This window comes from Anas acuta, chromosome 5 (assembly GCF_963932015.1).
Source record: "Anas acuta chromosome 5, bAnaAcu1.1, whole genome shotgun sequence".
NCBI classification, from domain to species: domain Eukaryota; kingdom Metazoa; phylum Chordata; class Aves; order Anseriformes; family Anatidae; genus Anas; species Anas acuta.
In genome coordinates, this window is record NC_088983.1 from 17,793,164 (window position 1) to 17,815,100 (window position 21,937).

At 41.8% G+C, this 21,937-nt stretch overlaps 2 protein-coding genes across 5 annotated transcripts in view; both read right to left on the bottom strand.

Moving 5' to 3' along the window:
• KCNK13 (potassium two pore domain channel subfamily K member 13) overlaps positions 1-9,089 on the bottom strand; it is a 64,719-nt gene extending 55,630 nt beyond the window's left edge. The window contains exon 1 of the mRNA XM_068682973.1: positions 8,118-9,089. Coding sequence (XP_068539074.1) covers positions 8,118-8,466 — 349 coding nt within the window. The 5' untranslated portion in view covers positions 8,467-9,089. The remainder of the gene's footprint in view (positions 1-8,117) is intronic.
• Positions 9,090-17,867: 8,778 nt separating this feature from the next.
• TDP1 (tyrosyl-DNA phosphodiesterase 1) overlaps positions 17,868-21,937 on the bottom strand; it is a 41,762-nt gene continuing 37,692 nt past the window's right edge. For all 4 annotated transcript variants that reach the window (XM_068682974.1, XM_068682976.1, XM_068682975.1 and 1 more), the window contains exon 16: positions 17,868-18,362. In XM_068682974.1, coding sequence (XP_068539075.1) covers positions 18,289-18,362 — 74 coding nt within the window. In that variant the 3' untranslated portion in view covers positions 17,868-18,288. The remainder of the gene's footprint in view (positions 18,363-21,937) is intronic.

Genomic DNA, 21,937 nt, shown 5'->3' on the forward strand with positions numbered 1-21,937 from the left:
TCTAAAGATTAATGAACTCTGCCACTTTGTGGTCACAGAAGCTGCCTTCTACATTTACACCTCAGCAAAGTTAGAGACAAATTGAGAGGGTTTCCTCTTAAATTGCATTTATGTTTGAAAAACTTATAGGAGAATTTGTGCTTACCTCCCAGCATATAAACTTGTGAATAGATAAAATAAATCCTCCATTATGATCAAGCTCTATGCCCTGGACAAAAAGCCTCATCCCAACCTTCCTGAAAGAGAATTGCTGATATAATGATTGCATCTGTGGATTTCAGAGTGCTCTTAAATATTTACTGATCTATTTTAAGGGAGAGGGAATCTGTGGCAGAGAAATTAACAGTCAGTGTCTTGATTCTGCTGCTTTCTGGGTGCCCATCATCAGATTGCTAGGGTGGGATTTATTTCACCTAATTTTCAATGCTGTTAGTATCATTATCAACTTTTGCATTTGGAACCTCAGCTTTTTTTTCTGGTCAGGGAAGAGAAACAGACATATTAGGACACATTAATTCATCTGACCTAGTTAAGATATATACTGAAAAGTTGGATGACTTGAAGATCACTTGAAGACTCTGACACTAAGAGAAATAATAAAATGTACACAGGAGAAGTCACCTGGCCTTTTCCTAATCTTGTGGGTTACTCTTGTGTGGTTTAACCTTTTGTTTTAACCTCTGTCCAAGAGCAAATGTGCTAGGCTACCACTCCTGTGGTTTTTTAGATCTTGTTTTCAAATGTCACAAAAAAGAAATTCCAGATTAATTTAATTTCATACTTCTTTCCTATTGCATGGTTTGCTTAACTTAAAAATTTCTGCTTTGTTCTGCGTATAGACTGATGGTCATTCTGTCATGGTAACCACCATTCTCCTTTTCCTATTTCTTTTTACATCTTTGCTTTATACAGATCTGTTGTATATTCATCAGTAACTATTACAGTGAACCAATCACTAACTTGGGCAAATAGGTCCTTCAGAGGTGGGGAATGTACTAGTTACACAAACAGTTGCAGTTCTAGAACCAAATAACAGTTAAGTAAATTTAGGACTACTTGCTAATCTCTGTAAAGCAAATAAACTACCTCAGTTTGCTTGCATCTTCCCTAAGCTTTAGCCTAAGATCTCTGTATTGGCAAACACGGATCAGAGAGAGAGATGAAGGATGGGAATGTAAAGTGAAGAGCCTTTAGCTCTAGACATGCCTTTCCTGAACTTTCCCCTCAAGCCCAAAGGAAGGGAATCAGTCTTGTAGTCATCCTCTAAGAGCACACATCGTTCAGGTTCTTAGAGCTATCAGATCAGAAGCATTAGAATGCATTTTTAAAGATGACCTACAACTAATGAAAGCCTTTTTATATACAGTAGAGAAAAAAACAAAACAAAACAAAACAAAACACTTTCTTATTAAAGTATCAGGATGAGATAGAAGAAAGATTCTTCCCTTTTTTTCACTCTACCAGTTGCCTGCATGTCAAATAAACCTCCTTGTTTTTTGCTGCTTCTAATTTCATCTTTTTGGCTGCTGTTTCCTCTTCTTGGCACTGGGCAAACTTAGTTGTTCCTTTCTTTAGTAGGTCCATTTTTAAGAAATTAATTAAGTGAGTTTTTTAATATTTAATTAAAATCCTCTTTGCACTCCTTAATGCAAATGCAGTATTATTTGAAAAACAAAAGAAAAAAAAAATGGTCTGCTCTATTTACACAACAAAGGCCAGTAGGATTGTTTCAATACCTTCAGAAAATAACAGCCTCCAAAATGATCAGTGTGACAATTTTTTTTGCATTTTGTTTCTTTTGCATTTGTGAAATATTTCAAATAAAATCTAAATATCATCTCCTTGCTTAATCTTACTTAGCCAGACACACTTTTCATTTCTAATTATCATCATATACTTACTAACACATTAATTACTGCAATAACACTTTTATGAAGCCCTTCCTCTACTATTTCTGCTTATCGCAATGCCAGGTTTTCTACACTGAAAGTCTGAGATCTTTGAATACCTACCTTTTGCCATCATGGAAAATTTTCTGTGATTCTGAAACTAATTACTATTTTTAACGTATGCTGACAGGAAAAGGACATCAGACATGACATTCAGTTCCCCGTATTCTACATTTACAGGGTGTAAGTGGGATATGCTTTTCAAGTCAGAGACTGCAGGATATGGTAGATTCAAAGGGAAAGAGAAAGTGGGTGTCATACTAACTCAAGTAGCCATAACCTGCGCTGATATTTGGGGCATTCTCATCCTTCAGGCAGCTCTACAATAGAGGAAAGCAGGGAAATCATTTGTTACCTTTAACAGAGCTTGTTGGAACTAAATGTTTTATATATTTTTAAATGGTTTGGTTTGGTTTGGTTTTAATCTGAAGGAGAACCTAAGCAGCCTGGTGCAATACTTCTGCTGATGAGTATGGCAAGATGACAAAAAGCACTTTACATCCAGAAAGGGACTCAGAGGCTCAGTGGCTCCAGGAGTGTAATCCAGTCCTTGCACACTAGTTCTGTATGTCATGACTGGGAGAACTTCAAAACTTCAGAAGGGCACCTGAAACAGTCCCCACAGCACAAAGTTATTCATAGGAGTCTCCATTACTGACAGCAACCTTGGTGAAAAGGATCTCAGAGTCAGTAAAGATCGAGAAAACTGAGCTATATATACATCACCCTCCACTAAACACAGGTGAACGGCACGTGGGCTACACCCTCAGCAAGAATAGCCAGGCTATGCGAGGGGACAAAGCAGGGAACTGAAACCCAAACTCCCTTCTTGTGGCAGAATTTTAAACATGATGCTTTTACATAGCAGCCATATGCCACTGTTTATAAGGAGAAGAGGGATCTCTTTAAAAGAAAATGTGTAAGGGTTTACATTCAGACAGGATTCAAGGTCAGATGATGTCTTCTGAAGTTCATGACATTCAGAGACAAGTTCAACTGACATTCAGGGACAAGAACCACAACAGACTTTATGAACATAAAAACAAACTTAGCTTAGTACCAGCTCACCAAGAAGAAAAAGTACTCCAGAACAGAATCTATGACGTGAAACATCCAGAACCTGAATGAACTTAAAGAAAAGAAAACACTGGCTCCTGTGAGCTTACCACATTGTCCCACCCGGGATTACTGAGTCTCGGTCACGGCCCAGTGGCTAGAGCAGGCCACTGTTTTGAATTATTAGGGCTGCTTGCAGCATAATCAGAATTTAAAGAATAATATCAGCCAGCAGAACAATGTACCTTGTGTTGTACAAGTTCCAACATGCAGATCGGGTTGGGTAACGGCCTGTCCCTTGGTCTCTGTGACACCAGGCCCTCGGCCACCGGGGGAGCACTCAGTGCAGCCGCCACCCTTTGCTCACCCAAAGGATGGTAAAAACAGGGCAATCTGAGGCTACAAACAGTAGCCCAGTTCTCTATCTTAATGACCTTGGTGTTTTGTTGGGCATTATTCCTCCCCCTCCATTTGGTTCCCCCCCAGATGTAACTCCCCTCAGCAGTAGGTGCTGCGTTTACACAGGCACAAACGAGGATACCAGCACTTTGTCTGGCACCTGGAGCACTCCTTCCTCTGCTCGATGGGCAGCGTGGCTGCCTTGCCAGGGAACAGCCCTGCCGTGGGGGTTCCTCCCAGTTAGCCAGCAATGTTCCCCTCCCAGCCCCCTCTAGGTGCTCAGAGGAGATGCCCTGACTCCCCGTGCCCCCTTTCGCACACAGCACCACCTGGTTGCCCCTTGCTCTCTACTGCACGAAGCCCACCCTTCTGCCAGCACATGTTGGCTCCTGGGCCTCAGGTAAGGCAGCAGGGGGACAAACCTCTTTTCTCACCTTGCACCAAGGCTGTGTACCTCCAGAGCAACACGCGGCAGCTTCTGGCACAAAGGACGCAAGTTACGGCAATTTCTCCACAAAATGTACCTAGTTTTGTGAAAATGATATAACTTCCTCCTCTGCCTCACTACTTACAAGCAGTTCACACAGAAAAGACAAGAGGCAATGGGCACAAACTGAAATACAAGAAATTCTGTTTCAACAAGAGGAAAAAATACCTCATTTGCTGTGAGCCTGGTCAAACACCACACATACGCTACATCATATGTCAGTTTGATGAGTTACTTTCTTTAGGCTATGCCTTTGTGACAAGACACATTTCACATCATTTAGAGTTAAAAATAAAACACTTTTAATCAAGACCATGATACTGCCTGGGATGAGCACAGGTTTTGTTTGTTTGTTTTTAAAAAGGAAACAAAGTCCTTTCAATTTTGTGAAGTTATTCACAGAAATACAGATGTACATGAGATATGGAGGCAGTAATGATAAGTCCTTCATTTGATGCAGCTGAAGTCAGTAACTGTGTTTTTCAGTGGTTTCAAAAAGCAGAGAAGAACCTATATGAGAAGGACCTATATGCTGCACATACCCCATTATGTTAACCCTCTGGGCAGCTGCATCTACCTATTTCAAGCAGAATAGAGGGTGCCGAGGTGTCTATCGCGAAAGACAAGCAGCAATCCAATCCATAGCTCTTCAAGCACCTGGGCATCATCTCCCTAACTCCTGGAGGCGCTGCTGTCCCAAAGTACCACAGAGCTTAGGTATCAGAGTGCCTTTTGACAGCCGTGACCTTACAGTCTGGCACTGCTGAGCATCCAGAGCCTACCAAATGCTGGTGCATTATGTGGCAAACAGACAAACTAACCTGGAAAACAAAGGGGATGTATGAAGGATTTTGCTACAGACTTGGCCCTGTGTGGAGCCAGGCATTGGACTCAATGATCCTTGCGGGTCCTTTCCAACTTGGGATATTCTGTGCTTCTATGATCCTACACAGGTAGGCTCCACCCCATAGGTTAGAGTTAGGCAACTGTCTTCATGGGATGAAGGGGCTTTGACCCCATCTTATTCCCTGGGATGACCTCCTGGCAAAACTAGGTAATCTGCCAGTTGGGCGGGTGCTTGTGGCTGCCTTCTTATTCCTCTGTTGTTTCCACTACATAGGTAGCTTCAGGGCCTAATGCTGGATCACATTAAGCAAAAGACACATCAAAATTAGGAATTACAGGCTTAGAATTGATATGAATACATCCTTTGACAGAACAAACTCTAGATTATTAAACTGAAAAAAGGACATTTTTTTATTAGTTTAGCTTTGTGTTTTCTTGACAAATGAAAAGAGTTGGTATATTTTGTTTCAACCTCTTGACTCCACACACTGATATCACAGTATGATATCTGGGTGACAGACATCTTATGTGAATCTTAATTAAAAATACAGTACTATCCCCTTAGAGACTGTAAACCTCTCTTCTTTCCTCTCAGAGCCCAAAATACATGATGGCAAATCTTTCAAGCTAAAGTACAGGTAGGCAGTTGATACTAGCAGTAACACTTCAGTGATGCTTTAGCAGTGTATCAAAGTGGTTAGGTTTCCCTTATTTACTGCAGAAGAAATACATTTATTCGAGTACAGTAGCAAAACAATTGCCACCATGTGGAAGAGAAAAAAATATAAAAGATAAAGTTTATAAGAGAAATAGAAGACCGCTTCTTTGACAACAGTTTACCTGTTAAATCAAAACCTTTGACACCAGTATGTATTACTGACTGTGGACAGGGAGTATGTCATAAAAACACCAATTCCTGAAAAAGTGTCTTTAACTGAAGGCACCAAACTTTACTTAGCTGTAGAAATGTATGTGGCCACCAAAAGGATAGAATAAAAAACACAAGCCATAATTTTTCCACTTTCCTCTGACTAGCAAGGTCACAGCTGGAGCTAATACATTGATTTGGGGGCACTCTACTGGGGCATGAAAGAAATGCAGACCATTCAGAAAGGGTCAAGAAGAGAGCAAAACCTTTGATCAGAGACATATAACACAATCTAGTGTTAGGATGAGCCATGATATGGTTGATAAAATCAAACACACTTTCAGGGCATGTGGGAGAATGGTCCTGCATGGTGTGGCCCCAGGGATGTGGCCAAGTCACCATCATCTTGTGACCATCCAGAGAGCCCAGCCTGCGGCACGCACTAAGATAAAGAGCTGAAACACACCAGCAGCCTCACAGAGCAGCCACGCTACTGAGGAGATTAAGGAAGAGTGATGACATTGATAAGACTGAAAACATGCAATGCTACTGACCAGATTAAGAAAGAATGATGCTGTTGATAAAACTGAGAAAGTGATACTATTGATACAACTAAAAATGAGAAATGTCAAGTCAAAAGAAGGGGTAGGATGTAAATCTTCATAGACTACAGACCATCTGAAGGAAAAAGGGTTCTCCAGGGCATTTTCTGCAGAAATGCTGATTGAGTTCTCAATTGTGGGCAACAGAAATCAGCAAACCAATGAAATTACCAGGACGTATGAGTGACTAAGTGGATATTTGTACTTGTAAGTAATTACAGCTAATAAGACCACAGATACTCTTCTCCCTCTAACAATCTCATTTATATAAGATAAATATTAACATTAAGAACTACTGACATCAGTTATTACAGGTAAAAATTAACTCTATCACTGCAAAGGGGTTTTATAATATTGTGGCTTTCTAAATTGAGAAAAGACTGAAGGGACACACGACAGTCTTTAGAGTACCTAAGAGGCCATTCTCTATGTCTGAGGATAAGACCAAAATTAGGAAAGTCACTAAACTGCAGCAAGGCAGACATCAGGAAAAACTTTTTTTTCCAGTGAGGATGATAACACACTAGGCTGGATTCCTTGTGGAAGCTGTGGAATCTCCAGCATTCCCGGTTCAAAACACCAGCTTGGACAAATGTCTATCAGGAAAGTAACTGCACACAAGATACCTCCTCTAGGAACAGAGGTGGACCTAGTGAACTTTGGAGATCTGTTCCCAGCTCTGTTTCCTGTGATTTTATGGCAGTAGCAAAGGTTAGGATCAACAACGTATTTTGATCATACAGGGAACACACCTCAATGGAGATGTTACATTCTCAAACAAACAGTATCAGTTCTCAGAAATGGTTTTAGCAATGTTATGTTACTTTAAAGCACCAGTTCAGCAGAACATTTAAACAGACTTCTCCAGGTCTAAGGACACAAAATACCCAAACCTTAATGCCCTGAGGTAATGTAAAACCAGCCCAATGACACCTGTCATCACAGAATGAACTTAAGACCTAAGAAACTTGGTGCTGGGGAATCAGTAGAACTGCTGGGAAGCATCAGGTGTTCAACAAACTGACGGACAGCTCGCAGGTCCAACATAAAGCAAGACATCTCAAAGCCCGTGTTCAGGGAGCAAGTGTTAATGGTGATTTCTTGAAAAATTGCCCTTAGTAATTACATAATCATTCCTCAGTGTGTTTCCCATGTGGAGTGAAACTGATTTGAATTGGAAATCCCATTACTAAGACATAGTGACCCCATTTATCACAGTGGTAAATGCGCAGAACATTGCCTGTCTTTCACTACAGCAAGCTCCGTTTCTCCGGGGCTCTTGGCTGCCCACAGCAGCTAACGCAGCCTTTCTGATGACACCCACAGGCTCCCCAGGGCTCTGATGTCAGTTCCCGGCTCTGTCCCTTTCCATCTTCATGTACTCTTCTCATCCCCCCTGAATTTCTGTCCAGTATCACCTTCCCCTGCAGCTCCTTCAGCCCGGATAAACTCGGGTTTTTTCGCCAAGAAGCAGGCAGTGCCCACCGACCTGTTGCCTCTGCCACGGAAAGCCAGCGCGACGGAGAGCTGGGTGCTTTGAAACCCAACCTTCCCAGCGCTACAGCTGCCAGCTGGGCACCGCAGGGCCGGTTTCAGGACTTTTGTTGTGTAAAAGATGAGCCCAGCAGCAAAGTCCCTTCAGAGCTCGCTGCCTGCCGACCCTCCCCAACTCCGGACCGCTGACTCGCTCCAGGAAGACGCTGCAACATTCGGGATGCCGTGGCGGCTCTTCAAAACCTTTCGGCTTCGGGTGTGAGCGGTGATCCCCGGAGCCTGCCCCTGTCCCCGCATCCCGAGGCTCCCCCGTCCCCCCGGGGAGGCGAGCACAGCCCGGGGGCTCCCCTCCACCGCGGGCACCGCCACGACGGCGGCACCCCCACCCCGGGACCCCGTCGAGTCCGGGCACTCACCGATGGTGGAAACGACGGTGCCCACGAAGTAGAAAGCGCCGGTGAAATCCCACCGGGGCCGGATGTCATCGACGCGGATGCCGGCCACGGTGGCCTCCTCGTACTCGCGGAGGAAGTGGCGGAGCTCGGCGCGGCTGAGGTTGTGGCGCTGGGTGAAGTTCTCCAGCCGCTCCTCCCAGCGCTCCTTGGCCTGCCGCTCGGTGGGCAGCTCGATGGCCGAGAAGACGGCGGCGCCGCACAGCATGTACAGCACGATCAGCACCGCCAGCAGGAGGAACCGCGCGTTGTCCGCGTTCAGGCGGCCCGCGCTGGAGCAGCAGCAGCCGCCGCCGCCGCCGCCGCACGCCATCCTCCGCCGGGCGCCACCGGCCCTACCTCGGGGCCCTCCCGCGGCCGCCGCCCGGCATCACGGCGGCGCCGCCCGCCACGCCTGAGCGGGGACGAGGGCTCGGGGCGTCCCGGCGGTGGCCACCGGCCGCCCCGTCCCGTCCCGTCCCGTCCCGTCCCCTCCTCCCCGCCCCGTCCCGTGCCGTGCCGTGCCGTCCCGCGGAGCCCCTCAGCCCCCTCGGGCCGCCCCCGCGGCCGCCGTCTGGGCGAGTTTCATATCCCCTTCCTTCCCCCGCCCCGAGCACGTCGGAGAGGGGCGCAGGGACAGGCACCGCCAAGCGCCTCCTGCCCGCCCGCCCGCCGCCGGGGGGGTTGAGGCGGGCCCGGCGGGGGCAGCGGCAGCTCGGCTCGCCCCGCCGCCCCGGGGCGCTGCCATGTGAGGAGCCGGCGCCCCGAGGGCAGCTCCCCTCGGCCGAGGCGGCACCGAGGGCTCCTCGCCCTCCCTCTGAGCGCCGCGGCAGAGCCGGGCGGCTCGGCAGCTGGGCGCCGTCAGGTGCGAGGGCTCCGGCGCGGTTGTGGCACAGCGCAGGAGGAGTTCCTGCTCGTTGCCAAGAGAGGGCACCGCTTTCTTTGCGGGTCTGGCGCTCTCTCCCCTCCGCCCGGCGTTATCGGCTCCGCTCCCGGCGCTGGGCGTGAGGCAGGTGCCGCGGCCGGGCTGCGTGCGGCCACAAGGCGCCCTCGGTGGAAACTTTCTGGCAAGATAAGTTACTGTAAAAAGAAAAAGCTGAAGTCACCGATATCCGGCAATTAACACAGTGCTGAGTTCTACTTGAAAAGATCGGGGGTTAGAATTCAGCTCCGTACAACATATTCATACATAAACGCTTTTTCCTTCCGGTGAAAGACACGTTACACACATTTTATTTTAGAAAGTAGGTTAACGAGGTACTACTGCAACATTCCCCACTCCCTTCTATTAATTACATTGCAGCAAAAATGCAGTGGGAACGAAGATATTCTTAATAATTATCCCCTTAATGTCAATCCCCCTGAATGTCAAATAAAGAACACTTAGTGTGAGAGCCACCGGCCATCTCGTAGCCTGACATGTGCTTGCATCTCAGGCACGGGGCTGAGTCCTGCAGGCTGAGTGCGTGCAACTCCTCGCTGGTTTTCAAGAGAGAATCACCAAGGATGGCATGGCAGGGGATCTGCTTGGCCAGCACGGCAGCGAGGGGAGCCAAGTCAATTCCCACACCACACAGCAAACCAGCAGATGAGGATGAATGAGACTCATGCTTCCTCTTTGTTTTTCCTGTTTATTGTTATTCGTAGGTGAAACGTAACACATTATGTTGTGGTTTTGTTCCCTCTTCATTCCTCTTCAACATACACTGGCATATGGCAATTAAAATTAGCAGCAAAGCTGGAAGATATTGAACAGCCAAAAAAGACGACTTAGATGCCAGTCAGACTAACCAGACTGTGTGCCATGTGCAAAGGTAACCGCATACTTCCATTAAAAAGGCTGCTCTATCTTTAAAATTATTGACAGTTTCTATTAGAAGAAAAACAAAACAAAACCTTTATCCCCTGCTTTAACAGTGAGAAAGAAGATGGATCTACATCAGTTCTCTTGCAGAGAGCGCCCTCAACCTGCTCTGAAGCTTCTTTCCATCAAAGCTGTTCTTTGGTGGCTTGGATTAGCACAATGGGCACACAAGCCTTCACCTGTTGTAACCATGATGTCGCTGTGATTGCTACAGGAATGTGAAGAACAATCACGTTACCCAAGGAAAAATATCCAGGGTTTTAGAGTTCTTACTGTTACTTTTTTTTTTTTTTTTTTTTTTAGCGTGAAATAGTTTTTGTGTTGGTTTTATGTGTGTCACGAGTGTGACTGTTAATACAGGTACAGAACATTTGACATGTTCCTGAGAAACAATGAAGCATACAACTGTCATGGGGCATCAAAAATTGCAAGTGATCCTAATTTGTCAAATCTGATCTTCACCAAGCTAAAGCATTACAAAGGATGTGCAGTGATTTAATCTCTTGAGAAATCATCTTATTAATGCTTCCTATTCAGGGATAGAACAAATTTGAGATTATATTGACTGGAATCCTGAAGTGAAAAATGAAAAACTGGCTGGCAAATACCACAGGTATGGTACCTTTTATTGTTTTAAGCTCCCTTTTCTTCCTTTACTTCCCCTGTTTCTAATTAAGGTACTTACTCTAAATAATACTTTCTTGTATAAAGGTCACTAATCCCATCGCTGTTGTGTAGACAGCTAGAAAAATCTGAGCATGAGAAGAGCATGCACAGTGTAGACGTAGTTGCTCATCCAGAGCATTTAAACATGGTTGAATAAAGAAATGAAGTGTGTTCACTGGCATAAGATATTTTTTAGTTTCAGGTGAAAAAAAATGTTTAAACATATTGGTGATATTTAAATGAACCCTAAACCCAAATTAACACCTTTTGAGCCTGAACACTGAATGCATTGCCATTAACCTCAGCATGTTTCACTTGTGGTATTGTCATCAGGAAATTTTCTATGTTTGCCTTACACGTCAGAACCACAAGAACACAGTTCCATTGTTTGTTTGTTTGTTTGTTTTTCCTGTGCATGTTTTTAGGGACAAAGGGATTGGTGGTAGTGAGGTTGAGCACAATTGCAAATAGTAGAAAAAAATCAATGTATTTTCTGTTTCTATTGATATTGTTAAATGATAACCCAGTAAATAAGAAAGATGCAGTCACTGAGTACCCTAATAATCACAGAATGACAGAATTGTAGGGGTTGGAAGGGACCTGCAGAGACCATCGGGTCCAACCCCCCTGCCAAAGCAGGTTTCCTAGAGCAGGTTGGCCAGGTATGCGTCCAGATGGGTCTTGAATATCTCCAGAGAAGGGGACTCCACAACCTCAGTTGCTCAGTCCCAGTGCTCTGTCACCCTCACCCTGAAGAATTTTTTTTGCACGTTGGTGCAGAATGTCCTATGCTCTATCTTGTGGCCATTACTCCTTGTCTGTCCCCACAAACCCCTGAAAAGAGGTTGGCCATATCCCTTTATGTCCCACACTTCAGGTATTTATAGACATCGATAAGATCTCCTCTCCGTCTTCTTTTCTCAAGGCTGAACAGACCCAGGTCTCTCAGCCCTCCCTAATAATGATTACTAATAAACGTCTGATCAGAACAGAGCTATTATTAACGTGTCAACAAATAACTTGGAAGACTCACAAAGAGATTTGGTTTCTCTATCTCGCTGATGGTATATTTTTAATTAAGCATTTATCACATTTGGAAGTCATAAACTGGTACGCTTAACTGAAATGCACTGCTTGTCTTTGGAGAAGCCTTTGAGAAAGCTGCAATTTACTTCCAAGCAAGTTTTAAACACAATGAAGTTTCTTCCAAAACTTAATAATCTTGAAATTAACAAAGCAATCTGGGAAAAAAAAATCAATCAGACAAAAACAACAACAAAACAAAAACAAACATAGCAACCCTTCATAAATGTGCAACATTTTGGGCATTTAGAATAGGCTAAACTTTTCAACATGCCTGTTCCACTGTTAAGATTTCCAAAGAGATTACATCTGTGGTAGAGTTCTACTGAACTCAAAGTAAGGAATGTCATGTCTTGCCTTTACCCATCTATTTGCTTATCTCACAAAGCAGAAAGACCACTGAATCTGCTTCTATGCTAGTTATTAAAATCATATTCTAGACTTCTTAGAGATGACTATTTCATTTATACTTTGAGCATACCCTAGAGAGGATATTTTTATTTGAAGATTAAATTTTGCTATTGTGAGTGAAAGACAGAGAGATTCAGGACTTCATGGTCCCTACAAGGGACTCCTCAAGAGATCTCAAGAACTACTACCACTTCTGGAAACCAATTTACAGTTGCATGCTGCTTAACTTCTCTCAGTTCAACAGGTAAAAAAAAAAAAAAAGTTGATAGCTTGGTTTTCTAAACCACATAACAAACCAACACCATTCAGAGCAGGTTTTTCTTTGTTTATGCCTTTTTCTTTTTTTTTTGTTTCCACATCTATAGGCACATAATTGGAAAAGTCATTTCACAGTTTTCTGTGCCTGCAGTACATCTGCTGTGTAATATATTTTGTCTCTCATTTCTGTGTAACAAGACCAGCAATTATGCTTTTTTTTTTCCCCCTCTACTTTTATTATTTGCAGTGAAGTAGCTTTTCCCAAGCTACTCATGCATAAGCATGCCGCTCATCTTCCTCTGGGGCTTTCAAAGCACCAGGCTGTCTCTTGCAGGGCTTTAGCAGTCTTCCTTCAAGTTCCTCCTACTGCTTTTCCTTCTACATCTTGTGAAGCTGTAACCCACATCTAACGTTTGCACGACATGGGAGCAAACTTTAGTCAACATAAGGAAATGCCTAAGCTGTAACTGTACATTCCAGATGGAATGCACTTTGTAAAAACAAGGTCTGGAGATAGGGTAATATTCATATCTTCTTCGACCTATGCCTGCATGCCTGGGAGGTGCCTTTTCTGATCTCAGTTGACTAGAAGAAGCTGCCTTCATCTTACTTTAAGACAATATTTGTAAGAAAAACCAGTATGTTTGGTAAGAACAAAAGAAGTTGACTCTACCATGGGCAGAGCAATGGACAACCCTACAGGTTTGCATTCCTTTTACTAGTATATGATGGCTTCCTTCCCTTGCAGAGATAAAAGCATCAAAAAAAGAAGAAAACATCAAAAAGTTGTGGTGTGTGTTTTTTGTTTTAAATAGATGACTTAAAGTTCTTCCTTTACCCACATATATACCATTGCAATGAAACTATAGAACAAGGAAGCGTCTAGATGTTTAGCTTACTGTGAACAAAAGACATGAGAATGGTGTTAGAAAGCTGTATTGGAATATTGTGTCCTAGATTAAGATTTTCACTGGTGATATCTCCAGAGAAATATGACTCTTTTTCATGGTATACATAAGAAAAAACAGTACCTTTTTTTAATCTGCATAACAGAACCAATCAAGAAAGTGTTGGCTTGCTTACCCATTTCCCACCCATAGCCTAGCAATAAAGGAAAAAAGTAGGACTCAGGGGAATTCAGAGTAAACAAAATAAAGACACTCATATACAATATATTTCCTCAAAAAGAGCAAAATGGGGTTACACAACGTGTCATGAGAAGGATGCATCTCTACAGCCATTTCCATGGAGGATTTTTCAGAAAGTGTGGACTATAATGTTATTTGTAGCACTGTAACAGTTTGCACATTCTCATTAAATAGATTTTTAAAAAGCACCAAAAAAATCACTTCAGCTTTACACTTTTCACTTCCAAAAGAACAGAAGTCACAAGTGCAGAGATGATGAATGAAGTCAATGCCAGAACTTATTTGTTTCAGTATAGTCAAGACTTCCACAAAGCAGGATGCTGTTTTAATGACTTACTTTAAAATACAGTTAGAAATCAAATGCAAATAAAAAGATCTGGAGCTGTTACAGTAGTAGTTGAAAAAAATTGGCAATTTAGAAGAAATTAAAGAGAACTGGTCAACACACAATTCCCAGAGACCACGTAAACTAAACCAAAACATTAAGTTCCCAAATTAGCACTGGAACTGTGCATGGTAGTGAATTACATGTTAAGAGAGAAACCTAGACCCATGAATCAACGTGTATATAGTCAGAATGGAATTAGAAAAAGAGTAAGTAGAATCTATTTTGATGAATGAAGCTGAAAAGGCAATATATTAAAAAAAAAAAAAAAGAGAAAGGAAAAAAGAAAAAAGCCAAGGTATAAAGACTAAATTAAAATAGGAAATTATTTCTCTGATCTTACTGAGCTCATTTTGGCATCTTTAGCATCTTCAATACTTCTCACTGTGTTTCTTGCTTTTGTCCTTCAGGATGCCAGTTATAGTTGGCAGATTAAAGGAAATTCAGAGGTAAGAAAGGAAATGGTAGGGCTGATGTCAGTGTGTGGATGAAATTCTGACAACCTTGGTCATAGTGATTTATTCTAGAGCTGTGAAATCTCATCAGCTTCACCAATATGAATAGAAATATCTATGGAATTAGGCGGTATCTAGCATTGTAAAGAACATGAAAATCCATTTGAGTTTTTTCAAACGCGCGTTGGGTAGGTAAGATATATGAAAGTATCTGCACACTACATGAGTTTACTGGTCTCAGTATTCAGTTCTTGGCATTACATCTGTATTTGCTTATTTACTTGGGATGTTGTGCAGTTATTTGTTACTTTCTTCACATTTGTTTGTATTTACATTACTCAGAGGCTGAAATACTGAAATCATAGGAAGTCTTAACAGCAGAAAGTACAAGAAATTAACATATTACTCATTACTGAAAAAGCACATTGACACATCTAAAAAATCCACTAAAGGAGCTATAATATCATTGCACATTTGCACACCTAACATGGAACAAGCTACATGGAACCTTTCATGCCTTTTTATATTTATAGTACTGGATTTAATCTCAGGAGCAGCGAAAAAAATAGCTAGATCACTGTATCATTGTTTTAGGCCAAAATTAGGCCATCAGTTTACTACACAACTCCAGTAAGAATCTAGTCTTATATTGCTCCAGACAGATTAAGTCTTTTCTAAAATCACAAGCAACCAAGTTTCTTGTTTTGTCCCTGAAGGGAGTAAACTGGGACTATCACGTTACATTAGAGGATACAGTGATACAGGCCAATAGTGATGCGCAACTATGAAACCAGATTTTCAGTTGTTTACCTTCATCTCTCCTTGGATGTTTGGCAGCTCTGCAGTTTGCTTCCCTTCCACACCATGACCTCAGTGATGGATGGTTTATAAAATCAGTAAAGAACCTTGTATGGCTGGGGGTTCAGTCAGTTGAGCTTTTAGAAAACAACCTATTGTATTAGCCATTAAAACCGTTTGATCAGACCCTAACCAACTTTATCCACTTAGTTACAGGGGAAAATAAAAGCATTACCTTCTCCTTTACAGCCTTATTGGCAACACTGCAAAAACGTATGCACGTTATTTACACCAGTATGTAACGATACGGATTAACAATGAATTCTTGCATTGTTGTAAGAAAAAACACTTCATTTTGAAGGGGCACCAGAACAGATCCATTCTCAGCAGGAGCTGACTATAGTCTAACGTGCTCAGGCAAATCTAGTTACATACATCAGTCTGTTGTATGTCTTAACAGAATGAAAACAACGTCTGAAAACAGACATTTCATTTGTCTGTTTTCTCCTTTGCTTTCACTTTCTGAATATTAGGGCTCCTATTTTCTAAAGACAATTCTGAAATCCAAAAGTTTTCTAGATAATTCCTAGAAAAACAGTATTATCTATGATTCAACTACTTACCAGAATTAAGTGAGATAGGAATGAAAACAGGAAAATTGTAAAAGAAGACATGAAACAAACAATTAGGATGGTATAAAAAATGGAACTTTAAAGGATTCTGCCTAAGAGGAATTTTAAGAGCAATTAAGAAGCATTCAAATCTGTCCTGGCTCCTGAGAGCTTGGTAAACAGTCTACAAAATAGCGAGTAAACAGCATTTTCTGGCCAAACGCGTTGTGTTTTCAGGAGCTTTCTGGACAGCTCTAGTACATCATCAAGCCCAGCTAGCTGCAGAAGTGTGTTACCATGCTGGAGCTTTGGTCATCTTTGGACAGTTTCTTCAAATCAGGTTTTCCTTACTGTTACAGGACAGTGGAAGCTAAAAAAGAACTATGTACATATCTACGTCTACCAAGCTCCAACTTTTACTTGAAATGTTAGCCTTAAACCACGTACTGTTAAGCAAGCCAAATCAAAAGCCTTTTCTTTTTCTTTCACCTCCACCATCCATCAGTGCCTCAGTTCACACATTATGTCACAAAATTGCTTTGGGCCACAGTCATATTGAGGAAAGATTTCATGTGTTTTCTAGCAGAACTGATCACTTGGTTTATTTGTTCACACTGATGAACTTTGGAATGATCTTCTGACAGTGGATTAACGTGAGCCCTGGAGAGCTGAAGTTAAACCATGCCAAGTTACTAGAGACCACAATATTCCAGCTAGAATTTATCCAGGAATGCCTCAGCCTGTCAAACCACTCTATGCCAAAAACAGAAATAGCCATAGATGTAGCAGCATTAGTAAATTGCAATGGCTATCTATTGTGAATGAATAACGTGTATTAATTTTCAGCCTACCTTCCAGAAGTCTTCATATAGGACTTTTCCACTCAGAGCTTCCTGAATTCTCACAGAATGGAAATAATTAAAATGTAATCATACCCTTAAAAATTAATAGAAAGACTAGGAAGTTCTCAGATTTCAGAACATATTGCTCCATTTACAAGTTACTTTCCCTGATCCACATATTTTCAAGCACATCAAGGATAAAAATCAAACTTACTGCAAGTAGTATAAATAGTAAAGATTCTGCACATAGAATCAAGGAAAGATAGAAATCAGGAAGCCCAGACGGCCATCTTCTAATCTCTTCTGCAGACATCCCTGTAGCACTGATGCATATGCAGTGTACATTATGCGCAAAGTTCTCAGAACTGGAAAAAACAATGGTCAACGGGCCTGTAAATTGCCAACACCATAAAAGAAACGAGCAGCCTGAATACTTAAGTTCATGGTATATGCTGTGTAAAGTGAGTGTAAAATTCCTCTGTGCCATAGCCAAGGTTATCTATTTGCCTTTTGCATAAGAGACTGTACAATGGTTTCCTGAACAAAAACTTCAAAACAACCTTTTTGATTTGTAAACTGTAACTGCAGGCAAGAAACTGAAGTTAACTAGAGAGGGTACACCAACAGTGAAAGGCTAAGACAGATGGCAAAGAAGCAGTGCTTTAGAGTGTTTCTTTATGGATTGGTAGGAAGGACACCATAGGAAGGAAGACTTCTCCTTGCTAGTCAGATGCCTTGATAACCTAAAGACACCCTTTTCATGGCAACTTCTGAAAGAAACAAGGATATACACTAGAAGCATGGGAAAGTCATGCTTCCCAGTGTAGTAGTCCCAGCCATCATGGGGAATGACACTTCAAAAATGAAAGCAGCAGTACTAGAACTGCTACCCAGTCAGATCTGGGATCCAGAAGGAATTGTGAGTGGAATACTGCACTATACAACAAGATTTTTGGATTACAAGAGTTATTGTTTATACAACCTATAGTATATTTAGGACTACTTTTCAGCACCCCCACCTACCTAATTTAGTGTTGTTGGCAGTACTTGAGTGCCTGCAAGTAGAGGTAAAAAAGGGGGCTTAGGAAATAACTGATGTGATGTACTGCCAGAAGCCAAAAACAGCAAATAAAGCTTGCATTAGAAGCAAGTTACCAAAGGAAACGTTCAATCCAATTTGCAATGTACACACTTAGAAGATGGAACCAAAGATATATAAACAAGATTAACTTTATTTTCATTTAAGTTTTACATACAATAGCTTTTATTAGAGCTACCGGGACCAACTGACAGTCTCCCAAAACAATACAATTCAAATCCATTACAGCTAAAAACTGCAGAGAAGATCTCTGAGAACAGTCTTACACTTGTTTTAAATCTTGAAAAACGTACTGGAAACAGCAGTAATGAAAAAACATATAAAAAGGTATTTAAAAAAATGCAATGTTACGAGTTCATTTGTAGTATTATAGTTACAGATTCTCTAAGACTCTCCCCAGTATCAACAATTACCTTTCAACTAGAACTTAGCCATTACAGCAGACATCATAGCTTAAAAACACACATAAGCAGTCTTGCATCTAGCGTAGCAGGCTCAGTGTCAGTAAGTGAAACATCACAGAACACCGGTAATGTTCACGATGGAACCCACATGTTTCCATGTGTATCAGGGGCATCAGTGTAAGGAATATTCCAAATCCATGGTTGATCTGTAAACCAAAACAAAAAAAAGCTCAGGAAAGCTCAGTTATTAAACGTAGAAGTCTGATCTTCCTCTTCCCTTGCCTTTGGAGGAAGAAGAAAGGTCAAAGCTTCCACTGGTTATCACACGATCGATCCCATGTATAATGAATGTTAGTACAAATCCTGATAAACAAAACAGACGCCATGGTCAGCCATGAATCAGAGAAGATGGTAGTATAGTTGTCAGACTGACCTATGTAAACTGCAGTTTAAAACATCCTTCCCTTCAATATCAGTAATATTTCCTCACAGCCACTATGAATTTGTACCTGCTGACTTTACCTGGTACACACCAAATTGAGCTACATTGCCTCCTACTTGGGCACAACGAAGTGGCTATTTTGATTAGTGTCCCAGTGCTGTATTGCTGCTCTTACAAACCTTTGGCACCAGCTTCCTAACACTAGGACTTTACAAGAAAATTTCCTGAAAAAGGAGGGGAGATAAACTGAACACAGCTGGCAGTCAAGTTGTATCAAGACACCCACAAGCATGATCCAAGGCTTCTGCCTTTGCCCATGCTAAAAACTAGAGCCGTATCCCTTTGTGCAACATTAGTTGGGTGCAAGGAATTTCTCTATGCAGCGAAATAGAGGTGATGTGAGAATCAATCCCCAAGCACTCTAAATCAAGAGCATCCTTTTCTCCAGACTAAATAACCCCAGTTCCTTCAACCATTCAGAAGACTTGCTCTCTAGACCCTTCACCAGCTTCATTGCCCTTCCTTGGGCACACTCCAACACCTCAATGTCCTTTCTGCAGTGAGGGGCCCAGAACTGAACCCAGTACTCAAGGTGTGGCATCACCAAAGCTGAGTACAGGGGGACAATCACCTCCCTGCACCTGCTGGCTACGCTATTCCTGATGCAACCAGGATGCCATCGGTCTTCTCATCCGCCTGAGCACACTGCTGGCTCATATGCAGATGGCTACTGACCAACATACCCAGGCTTTTTTTGACAGGCAACTTTCCAGCCACTCTTCCCCCAGCCTGTAGCATTGCATGAAGTTCTTGTGCCCCAAGCACAGGACCTTGGCCTGCAGAACCTCATGCAGTGTGTCTCAGCCCATCAGTCCAGTCTATCCAGATCCCCCTGTAGAGCTCTCCTAACCTCAAGCAGACCAACACAACTTGGTGTCATCTGCAAACTTACTGAGGGTGCACTTGACCCCTTGTCCTTATCACTGATAAAGATATTAAAGAGGACTGGGCCCAGTACTGAGCCCTGGGGGACTCCACTTGTGACCAGCATCCAACTGAACTCTCCACAACTCTTTGGGTCCAGCCACAAATAGAAATAATAGAAATATTTCAAGTCAGATGAGACAAAGGAGCTTGATGAGAAGAAAATTTTATCCAGCAAAATAGCAGTACTCATCAAAAAGATTCAAGAGGGGAAAAAAGTCTGAATGTTATCAGCAAAGCAGAAAGAAATTTAATCTATAAATATGACTAGCTGAGATTAGCTGTTGTTGGCTCATTTCCCAAATATAAGACTGAATCATTATCTGTTTTACTTCCAAGGAACTATTAAATTATATACCTTGCCTATATATTTAAAAATAAAATCCTAGTATCATCAACATATCCAGCTTTATCGTAGCCTTTTCTGCTGTGACAGCCTGAAAAAGCCCAATGTGAACTCCTGTCACTGACTAACAGTTTATAAACTATATAGTTTTATCTTTAAAGATATGAAGTAGTTCTATCATCTATCAGATGATTATTTTTCTTCTTAATTCTGTTTTGCCCTGAAGATACATCTGCTGCCCATAAATAGGCTTCTGCTGTTCAGCTGACAACTGGAGGTGAACAGCTGCTATTGTTCAAAACAGCAATTTGCTAAGAGTTAATAATGTGCAAGTTACATGTAACAAATGTTATCTGCTCAAAATTAATAAGGTCCTTCATCACTTCAAAGGGTAAGATTATTCCTACTCTATTTTCAAACTGCCAGATGTTAAACATGCATGTTATTCTCTGCAGCAACAGGAAAGATGCAAGCTACGTATATCATACATGGCAAAACTGATAGCTTTTCCCTGCAACGCCATTTCTTCTGGTTTGTGCTGGCAATTTAAAGCAGCTGGGGAGAAATAGTCTAAAGGAAAGATGCCCAAGTAAAGGCTCTATGTGCAGCTAACTCTGATTTGTTAGGATGACATATTGTTAAATTTCTTCAGACTTCAGCTACAAACCTTGCTGTCTGCACAAGATGGATAAATCCCATACAAGTGCAACAACTAGACTGAGAATCACACATCTACTCTGAAAAAGAATAAAACTGAAGTGCTTATTTTAGACTCTTAGGTTGATCAACTACTGAAGCAAAATATGAACCATGATGAATATGCCATCTCATGATGCTCTCAATTAAAGACCTGAGGCATATTCTGGAAAATCTCTCTCAGCCAAACACAAGCTTTGAGCTCAAATATATTGGCTAGCAACACAAGATAAATCAGACCAGAGAATGTAGCGGCCCATTCTGGTCTTCAAGACTCTAACCCTATTATGACAATACACTGAAGTGGTAAATCTAAATACCGGCTAACTCAAATTCCTCTCATACAAAGTGTTCATTTCTTCATTACCATTAAGAAGGGCTTGACAAAAAAAAAAAAACAAAAAAAAACAAAACAGGCTTTGCCACGTTACCTAGTGTTATATATGGACTCTGAAAGGCCATCTGAGTAAGTGGCCTGTCTGAAGAAAGCTGCAAGCACATATGGGATGTTCACCAACCAATAATGCTTTTGGTTACACCCAGGGAAGAAATGGATGACACCACTGCCTGAGATGAGTTCCAACTTCTCCCAAGACTACCCTGATATACAAACTACAATGATTATGTGTACTCACTACTTCACAAACTGAAAAATTAAACTTCTAGACATACTCAGATTTGGATTTACCACTGCTGCTAGTGTTTAATCTAGTAAGTGAAACATTGTCTATTGAATCTATTAACAACACTAGAAACAGGACTAGCTTCTAGTTGTCATCTCCTCAGAAGGAGTATTGTACAATATTAAGCATGCTGAGAGGACTTGAAGTTCTCTAAAAAATTGAAAGGATGCTCCAAGTCAAGTTCTTGCAAACTCTAGAAAGTACACAGGTCCCATGTAGGTATGCAGTATTAATATGAAAAATGGAGGTTACTGAAGAATAGGAATGACTTCCCCACAAGTCTTCTTTCTTAATTTCCTTCCCAGATATTTTAATTACTTCGTAGAGAAAATAGAGAATTCTAAGAATGAAACAAAAGTTGGGAGAACAGAATCTAAATAAAGTGACATTCTCCCAGGACATCTACATTTCTAATGATACAGCAGGTCCTTGTACAGGAGCTCAGAGTAATAGTTACTTTAAGCTTACCTGGACAAGACACTGATCTCCTCTTTTAGGTACTGTCACTAGACAGGATAAGTTAAAGTTAGCCCTACTCTTTAAATATTTTTTTTCTAGTCATAAATAACAAAAAGCACCAGACTGCAGGGTGCATGCATGCTGTGAAATTTATTTTTACCCACCACTGAA